This window comes from Centroberyx gerrardi, chromosome 20 (genome assembly GCF_048128805.1).
Source record: "Centroberyx gerrardi isolate f3 chromosome 20, fCenGer3.hap1.cur.20231027, whole genome shotgun sequence".
In the NCBI taxonomy this organism is placed as follows: Eukaryota; Metazoa; Chordata; class Actinopteri; order Beryciformes; family Berycidae; genus Centroberyx; species Centroberyx gerrardi.
The window spans coordinates 22221927-22231877 of NC_136016.1; the positions used below are offsets into that span (position 1 = coordinate 22221927).

Below are 9951 nucleotides of genomic sequence, written 5' to 3' on the forward strand. Positions count from 1 at the left end.
AAACTGTGACCTAAATGTCTTCTTCTTTGGTGGGGGTGGAGGGGGTGAGTCCAGCTTTCTCTAGACAAATCGCTCACTCTCTGCTGCTTTGGATTTTGCTTGATTCATCACCTCGTGTGTGCTAAGAAGATTTCTTGCCAGTGACTATACCTGACCCCAGAATTTTAGCGAATCTACAGCGTCTCTCTGTTCCAACCCTTACCTCTTTTAGTCAGGACCAGTTCAATACTGCTTCCTTTTTTCTATTATCAGAGCAAATAAACAATCTGATCTTTCACAAAATATCATCATCATATCATCTCTAACACAAAAACGAAGTAGAAGTAGAAGTATTATATACAGATATCTGATTTTTATTGTGCTGTGTATGGGTTTTTTCATCACTGACCCACTTTTAATCTATATCATTGATATTTTTGGCCGCTCTGATGGCAGATTTCATGGCAGTCTCAATCCAGGCGTGTGGAGTGGCCGTGTGCTCCCCGGCAAAGTGCACCCTCCCCTCATGTTCAAACAGCTCCTGATTATAGTCCAGCTGCTGATAAGGTGTGAAGACAGTGTATGGTGCAAGGGCGTACGGATCAGCCGTCCACTTCTTCACCACTCCCCCTGTGCAGAGAGCCTTCACCTCCGGGCCGTGGATCTTCGCCAGGTCCTCCAGAACCAGCGCCATCAGCTCCTCGTCGTCCACCGCTTGGAAAAATGAAGAGTCGTCCTCGGAGGTGTAGGAAGCCAGCAGGGCCCCTCTTTCTGTGTTATTGAATTTGTGACTTGGGTAGTAGATGAACCTCGCAGGCCGGTCTGTGATGCTCCTCCCCCCCATGATCCCTTCCTTCTCCCAGAAACGCTCTCGGAAGCTGAGGATGACCTTGGTGGCGCTGCCGTAGTGGACAGAGCGCAAAGCCTCCAGCTTGAAGTTGGAGAGGGGGGGTTGGAAGTTGATGAGGAGGGTGGCTTTGGCTGTAGATGTCACCAGGACGTAGTCCGCGTACAGGTTGGTCAGGGTGGCGGAGTTTCGCCAGCCCTGGTATGAAACAGTCACCTGGCCATCGCTTTGGCTGATGACTTTAACCCTTGAGTTGAGAAGGACCGGGGCTTTCAGAGAATTGTAAAAGGCCCGCGGGAGGTGGTCGAAGCCCCCCGTGATTTCATAGTACCTGGAAAGAAAAACAAGAAATCAAGGATAAACTAATGCTGTTGCAGCTCTTTTCTTATATTTAACAAAATAAAAGCAACTCCCGTCCCATTCTGTCACGATAGTAAAGGCCTTGTATTCAGCTGATCCAGCTGTTTGCAACAAGTGTATTAAATTTCATGCTTACTTAGTTTGGTCATTTATGCTTCTTTGCGTGTACAGCGTTTCCACTAGTGATGTGTAAAAGAGGCTGTTCACGTTAAGGATGTCACCAATCATAGCCACAGCACCACGACTCAGATTGGCCACCTTCACTAGATATTCCTGTTCAAACAGACAAACAGATGTAGGTCAAGAAGATTTTTCTACTGCTTGCTTGCTAAAATATTGCTACAGTCTTTGCTCCATCCCCAAAAATGGTTAAAACAATATACTAATTTGGTTCTACTGTATAACATTCAATAAAGAATTGTCGGATACCACAATTGAACTTTTTACAAAATCTTATGGTGTTAAGTACATAACATCAACAAAGGCAGCAATGCTTTCCTCCCTGAGACCTAGCAATCACATCAGATGCATCAGATGTAGGCAATGAAAACAAAAGAAGTTGAAGGCATGCAGAGAGCACAACGCTGAACAATTATCCAAATTATCCAACACTTAAAAGTTAAAGGAACAACCAGTAATATTTTACTGGCTCGATGCACAAAATGACCATAATATATCAGCGGGGGTTCACAAGTGTTTTTCATCAATGACAGTCTCTCCACTGTTACCTCAATGGCTGCTGAGAATTCAAGCTTTCTGAACAAGCAATCCGGCATGTTCTCTGCTTTGGTGGAAATCCCGCCCCCCATTCAATACACGCCCAAGCTCCGCCTCCTGAACTACCCCCTTGCGCTCAGAACTTCTTTCAGTTTCATTTGTGCAAGCATGCAAGAACATACAGACACCAAATGATCGACTTTGCAAGACAACTCTGCAACAAAGCCTAAAGAGCCAACAACAAAGCCCGCTAGAAAACCTGAGTGAACACTGACCAATGGAGCTTAGGACTTATAATGAGACATGTCAACCTATGATGTAGCTAACGTTAGCCACACAAGCTAGCTAGCTAATGTTTCTTGCTAATGCAACATACCAAAAGTTAGCTTGCCACAACTTTGTTGCACATAAATGAATATAGCAATATGCTCACAACCTGTTGCTAGTAAGTGGCTAAAGGGTATTATAATTTTTCTGTGACTCTGTGGGCTCTAAACATTTATAACAGTTTGCAATGGGATATGTTACATTTTTGCTTGGCATTTCTGAACTGTAATGCTACATGACTAGGTGGTGCCAGAGCCTACACTGGTATTTTTGCTTACTGTGATGTCATTTTTTTGAGTATCTTCAAATGTTTCATATCCCTAAAATCTGCACAACCCACGCTAAAAGGCTATGTAAATCAATAAACCATAATAACTGGAAAAAAATATTGAAATTGTGTCATAAATTAAAAATCGGACAAAATTGGCCGTTTTTTGACCAAAATTTGCTAAATGCACACACTAAACATATTTAGCCACAGAAATTGTAAATGTAAGGAACATGAACAAAATATTTCTCAACTCTCCAAAACCACTTTTGTGAGCAGAGTGCAAAGGTGTTTTTGTTAGTTTTGGCCCTCCCACCCCGGCGAAGAGGGTAACCGATGTCTGGAAGACACCTGCCCGCTCTCTGTTGCCTCTCTGCCCGAGAGAGACACATTAGCATTTGGCCAGCCAATATTAGCAGCTGGCTAGCCAATATTAGCAGTTGGCTAGCCAATATTAGGAGTTGGCTAGTCAACTGCTAATGTTTCTCCAGACATCAGTTATCCTCTTCGCCGGAGTGGGAGGGTCGGCGGCAGGAGACGTTTCAGGGAGACCGCAGCTGAGAGCGGAGCTCGCCGACAAACAGGCTTCCTCCTCGGTCAAGAGTGAAAAAAAAACATGCATGGGCTTGCAGTGAAGACAGAAGTCTTAGCTTTCAGATGCAAAAAGAATTATGATGCTAGCTATTATGGTTTCGATTTTAGAGCCATCTAAACAGCATGATGCAAATGAGGCCGCGGGCGGCCGATCCGAGTTTAAGGGGTTAAATTGATTTCTTAACTCTTGACTGATTCTCTGCAAACATCTCCTTAGATTTGGAATCTTTGGAGTCTCTATCTCTCTATCTCTGTTAGTGTCATAGTTAAAGCCAAAAAAAACAATAATCGTATAATGGCAGAAATCCCAGATCTGGATCTCCACCTAAATCTAATCAATTGTTCCCTAACCAAATGCCTGTCCACCAAATTTCTTGGAGATCTATTCATACCTTTTTGAGATATCCTGCTGACAGACAGACAAACTAATGGAGGCAAAAACATAACCACTTTGGCAGAGGTAATAAAGGATGCATCCAATCTTATAGACTGAAACGTGCCCTTCCCTACGTGGTGATACAAAATCACATAGCCTAATCAGAACATGACTCATCCCCAGTTCCTAGCATAAGAATGTGCAGCAGACATAGGTGAATGCGAATTTGATATAAGAAAGTAATTCAGAACCAGGTAAACTGCACCAAGGCGGAGGTAATGACCCCATTCGCATCTCTGTTGTCCTGCTGTGAAAATGGCGCTGGGTGCTGCTTTTTATCTCCTTACCTTCACAGAATAAGAGTCGTACTTCTTCAACATGGCCCTTGTGCAGCCATGTGTTTTCAAATCCTCCCTCACCTGCAAATACATAATTTTTAAGCATGTTGAATTTGAAGGAATTTGCACGAATAATACATGTAATACAAGATGGATATGACCATATTAAGTAGGTATACTAAGGTGGCATAAGGGGAGACCATTCCCCCCTTAGCATGAAGGAGAACTTCTAATATGACTACCACTGTATGTGATTATTTGTTTGTTTACCGTGTCAAGGGCTTCATCAAAGAGCTCTCCAGCTGATTTTCCTTTCTCGTCGTCTCGTACAGGGTAGTCCAATATGTCAGGGTTATTATCTACATCTGAGGATTTTCTTAGTATCCCATTCATGAAGTAGTAAGTGTTTTTGTTATCTTCAATGAATTCGTTCTTTTGGATGTCCATCTTGCAAATGTAACACAGCAGGATTCTGTTGAAGGAACACCTTTCACATTAGCATGCTTGAAATGCCTTAAATGAGAATAACAATGTCATATACATTTATAGGATTTCACCCGCGTCTGTGTGTTTGTCCGTCTGTCCGTCTGTTAACTTTTCATGTCATTGGCCAAAAGGGGGCGTGGTGGTGGGCCTGGCATATCACCAGAAGGTGCATAACTTCCCTGTGAGGTGTTGTTAGACATGGCGGTGCTCTACTGAGCACACAGTTTACTTCTGTCTTTGTCTAGTTTATATTTCCCACAATCATTTTGTAATGGGTGCTATATGTATTTGGATTTTTACGGCGTCAAACCTAGCTTGAAATTAACTATTGTCCCGGCTAACACAGATGCCCTAAATAAAACAAACATGGATGTGACAGTGAAGTTTGTAAGGCGACATGTTTTTGAGGGATTATTTCCTGGAGGAGAAATGAAGGATTCACCTTCCAAATTAAGGATTCATGTTAACTGTGATGGATTATCTAGTTTGGCCAACTTTCAAGTCTGTGGAAATTGTTTTTCATAGAATGAATGGCAGCAGATGGCTTCTTCTGTAAGGAGGAAAACAAGCCCTGATATCTCCACTTATGCTGACTGTGCAGACAAACCAGGAAGAATGGAAAGGAACCTGGACCCTTGGCAGAAACTTAAAGAAACACCGGAATTATTTTATGTGGAAAATGCAGAGGACCGTCAACAATCAGGTAGGGCAATTTATTTTATTTTTTTTGCTGATAGTTTGCTGATTCATCCTTAATAAGTACTTCACATCTCAAGAAAATCCCTGATTAGTTATTCCTATTGATTTTTCTCATAAAGCACATTACCTAGTCCTTGCAGAGCGACACAGGCCTCAGACTTAATCACTGATACTCACTTATTGAAGTCAGGAATTCTCATAGGCCCCAGTTCTGCAAACCAGCCCTCCCTCTGATTTCTGAACGTATGAATCCGTCCTCCAACACGATCACTTGCTTCTATTATGGTTACCTGTTTGGGGCAGAGTGCACCAGTAGTTTAGTAACAGTGTTCTACATAACGAAGTGAGTTGTTGTGAAGAATTGATGTTTAAAATTTTATTTAAGATACAGCAGACATTAGTAATGGCTCAGAAGTTAGTGGCAAAGGACCCCATCTCAAAACACAATATTGTGGTCCAAAAGCAACAACACAACAGACAGATAAATAAACTATAAAACTGCATCAGCAACATATTTTTATTGACCTTTATTAACCCAGGGATGTTCTGCTGAACATGAAGGCTCATTTTCAGCAATTCCCTTCTTCCTACTCCACCAGTTACAGACACTCATACCTCTAAGTTGCTCAGTACTACACTTTTGCATAGTTTGCTAATGTTGAGAAGATCCACTGGAGCAGTTAAGGGGTTAAGTGCCTTGCTCAAGGACATCTATAGTTGAGGGAAAGCAGAACATGCCCTGTTCACTTGCCCCACCCAATTACTTACCAACTGGGATTTTGGGGGATTGGCCTGTTGTTTAACTAGCTGGTAACTTGACCTACGGGCCAATCTTTCAAAAACGTTACGTATTCCTTAAAGGTTCCTTACAGTCAGCTAAAAAATCTATTCTACCTACATTATGGCCAGCATCCTCCAGAAGCTTGGCTGCGGTCAGCCCAGATATGCCAGCTCCAACGATAACCACATGGTGAGGTTTCTTAGCCAGACAAAGACCGTGCCGCACTATGTATAGGAGTTGTTCATAGTCTTCATCCTGCAGGCAATAAGACAGAGGGTCGTCTCTAGGTTGGGGAGAGACGTCGTCCCAGCAGTCAGGTGTACAACTGGCTCTGTGACTGCTTTGGGCCTAGAAAGAAAAAGAAAGAATATTGTTAACAGAATTCAAATGCTGATCCTGCAGTACACTGTCTGGGAGTATGTAGGAGTTCATTATAGTCTTCATCCGGCAGGCGTACACAGAGAGGCTCCTCTGTAGGGCGGGGGGAGACGTCGTCAGAGGAGTCAGGTGTAGGGTCGGCACTGTGAACGGTTTGGGCCTAGAAAGACAAAGAAAGAATATTGTTAACAGAATTCAAATGCTGATCCTGCAGTACACTGTCTGGGAGTTTATAGGAGTTTGTTATAGTCTTCATCCTGCATGCGTACAGAGAGAGCGTCCTCTGTAGGGTGGGGGGAGACGTCGTCAGAGGGGTCAGGTGTAGGGTCGGCACTGTGAACGGTTTGGGCCTGGAGAGACAAAGAAAGAATATTGTTAACAGAATGCAAATGCTGATCCTGCAGTACACTGTCTGGGAGTTTATAGGAGTTTGTTATAGTCTTCATCCTGCAGGCGTACAGAGAGAGCGTCCTCTGTAGGGTGGGGGGAGACGTCGTCAGAGGGGTCAAGCGTAGGGTCGGCACTGTGAACGGTTTGGGCCTGGAGAGACAAAGAGAGAAGACAGAGCTTTTGCGGTGAGGACCCCCAAGTTATGGAACAGCCTGCCTGAGAATATTAGACGGGCCCAGTCTGTCACTGCTTTTAAAGGAGGGGTATCATTTGCTTTTTCAGCAATTTTATATAATTACCTGGTGTCTATAAAATACATCTGTTAAGTTTTTTTCAGTAAAAATCGTTTAGTTTTAGCTTTAGCTATTCACTTCCCAGTGTTTGTTTCCCACCTACAAGAAAATAGGTCGTTTTACATAAGCAGCTTCTTATGCTAATGAGCTACTGCACTGATTGGCTGGCCATTCTGGAAGGCCCACCCTCCTCTTAGCGCTGATTGGTCGATTTCAGACAGTGCCTATGTAGACACTGGAGCAAAATCTGACTGGCTTGTACAAGGGGGCGTGTTTTATAGTTAGTGACTGTGGGGAAACGGCATAGAAACATGATTTCATTTTTTTACTGTGATTACTTCACACCTCCAAGTACCAAAATCACCAGAAATACTAAGAATTGTCACATCCTAGGATACCCCCCCCTTTAAATCACAATTGAAAACTTTTTTAAACTCGCTTTTTCTAATTGTTTTATTCTCCTAGTGTATTTTTATGCTATTTCTTGTATTTATTTTATGTCATCATTTTAATCTTTTGGTGTTCAGCACTTATTATTATTATCCTGCATGCGTACAGAGAGAGCGTCCTCTGTAGGGTGGGGGGAGACGTCGTCAGAGGGGTCAGCTGTAGGGTCGGCACTGTGAACGGTTTGGACCTGGAGAGACAAGGAGAGAATGCAATCTGATCCTGAAGTACATTGTCTGGGGAAGTTTTCTTGCACTGCAGGTGAGTCAAAGTCTATCTTAGAAATTATCTTTGTTTGCAACTGAGCTCTAAATTCTGTAAAACATCCGTAAATATGCATTTTCTGTACAGAGGTAGCCATTGCAGAAGTCCCACTTTTTAATATATGCCTGCTGACCGTACTGGTTTCTTTGGATCTCCAAGAGGAATCAAGTTTTGCCCTATTTTGCCCCTAGTTTTTTGAAAAATGTTAGAGTTTTGTGTTACAATATACTAATTTGTTTCTACTGTGCAACATTCAAGAACAACAGCAGCATGGATTCGCTCCGATCTTGATAGTCATGATGCCAAATCGTGGCAGCCCTAAATCAGCCCTAAAAGTATTTGGAGATGGCAAGTGTTGATGGGACAGTTTGTCCTCTCATACAACTGATATGGCACAGGGGCGGCTGTTCAAAACGATCAAAAGTGTTAAGTTTACTCTCATGGGCGCAGGCTTAAATAGACACTGGCATAGTATAAAATGTCTACCACTGTACATCCTTTCCTCAGTCTAGACACAACTGGTGAATGACATGGAGTAACGCAGCATTCTGGTTTATCTATAAAGAGTACATTTGGCTTACCCATGGCAAGGTGAGGAGAACCAGACAGAGGTGAACAGCTGAGTGGAGTCCCATGTTGTTTCTCTCTCATTCTTTGATGTTCAGAGTCAGATGCTGCTTCTCCCCCCAAATGACCCCCTTTATATAGACAGCTTATTGTTCACAGTTGTATTTGCTGTGCAGATGATGCAACGATGACTCAAAACAAACCTGCAGAGAAACACACATACAGCATGTAGGTGCACCCACTCAAATTTCAAAGTTCAAATTAACCACACAGAGGGGTTGAACCCCACTTAATGTTTACAGTTGGTGGCACAAAAAATAAAGTGACAGAAAGATTTCATGATTTAATTTAAAAAGAATGAAAATGGGTCTTAAATATCTTCAAAGCTTTTTTATACAGTCTTTCAGTTCATACCATCATGTAGTTGGTAGTATGGAAGAGGAATATGCTTTTATATTACTTTTTCATGCTGGCACCTACCTAAGCTTCATAGCAAGCTGCCCTACCTACAGTAGTTGATCCCACCACTTTCAGGAGCGCTGACAGTATATAAAGAGAACTAGTAATCCTGAAAGGTTTAATATGATAAAGAGACTGATTCACTTCAAAACATTTTAGCAGAAGTACTAGTTTTTTTTATATATTGTTAGAACCTGCTTTGTTCGCGCTTGTATATGTGCTAAAAGTGTGATTTTCACACCAGTTTCGCCATATAATGGCAGTGAATGGAAAGAAAAAAAAACTCTTTTCTCCAATCATCTCTACCGGAACAACAGATAACAGAGAATCGATTTTGGGGTTATATTATGTCCAGGAAGCTAAATAAACCCAAGGTCTTATCAAAGTTCACCATCCCTTTGAAGCTACACAAAGCAACTTTGCACGTTGGCGACCTCAAATGGCAGTGAGAGGTAACTGCGTGACCTCAGTAAACTGTGAGCTAAATGTCTTCTTCTTTGGTGGGGGTGGAGGTGGTGAGTCCATCTTTCTCTAGACAAATCGCTCATTCTCTTGGATTTTGCTTGATTCATCACTTTTTTTCTTGCCAGTGACTATACCGAACCCCAGAATTTTATTTGGGCAACTGAGTGAATCTACAGTGTCTCAATAAGTGGGGATGAGACGGTCTTCTCTGTTGCAGCCCTGCTTTGTGATTTATGCTGATAAGACGGGTGTATTTTTACATACAAATCTTGCCTAGTGCAGCTTTAAGAGAAGGAGGTGGAGAGGAAAAAGGAGGCCACTGTAAAAGGTGGAGTCAAAAAACACATAGCGCTGAGAAGCAGCTGAAATTGAGTTGTTTTATTTCTTGGCCCAGGTTTACAAAGTCAGAATCATTTCCTTCATTGTGCTGTTTCAGACATTTATCCAGCTCTTACCTCTTTTAGTCAGGACCAGTTCAATATTTACTGCTTCCTTTTTTCTATTATCAGAGCAAATAAACAATCTGATCTTTCACAAATTATTATCATTATATCATCTCTAACACAAAAACTCAAAAGTGTTACAGATATCTGATTTTTATTGTGCTGTGTATGGGTTTTTTCATCACTGATAAATTAAACTCACTTTTAAAGGTCCCATATTCTCCACTTTCCAGTGATTTATTTTGTGTCCTGAGGTCCATTCAAAGCTGTGTGTGTGGTGTCATGAACCAAAAACACTCTCAATCCATTTCTCCACGTTCATTTTCCAGCATCTCTCTGAGCCTTACCAAGAACAGGCTGTTTCTGTCGCCGTGTCTTTAAGGCTCATTAATATTAACGACCCCTCTGTTCCGATTGGCTAACCGTTTCGAGAGTGAAACGTGAGACGCCGCGGCCCGGCGGCTACAGGTAGG

At 42.3% G+C, this 9951-nt stretch overlaps 1 protein-coding gene across 1 annotated transcript; it reads right to left on the reverse strand.

Moving 5' to 3' along the window:
- Positions 1-394: 394 nt before the first annotated feature.
- Positions 395-8179, reverse strand: LOC139918173 (L-amino-acid oxidase-like). The gene is made up of 11 exons (XM_071907462.2): positions 8126-8179; positions 7390-7470; positions 6610-6690; positions 6420-6500; positions 6230-6310; positions 5890-6120; positions 5169-5281; positions 4077-4278; positions 3816-3887; positions 1323-1459; positions 395-1157 (listed from the first exon to the last, which is right to left on the reverse strand). Exons 1-11 carry the CDS (start codon positions 8177-8179, stop codon positions 395-397), a joined length of 1896 nt encoding a protein of 631 aa, XP_071763563.2.
- Positions 8180-9951: the final 1772 nt, after the last annotated feature.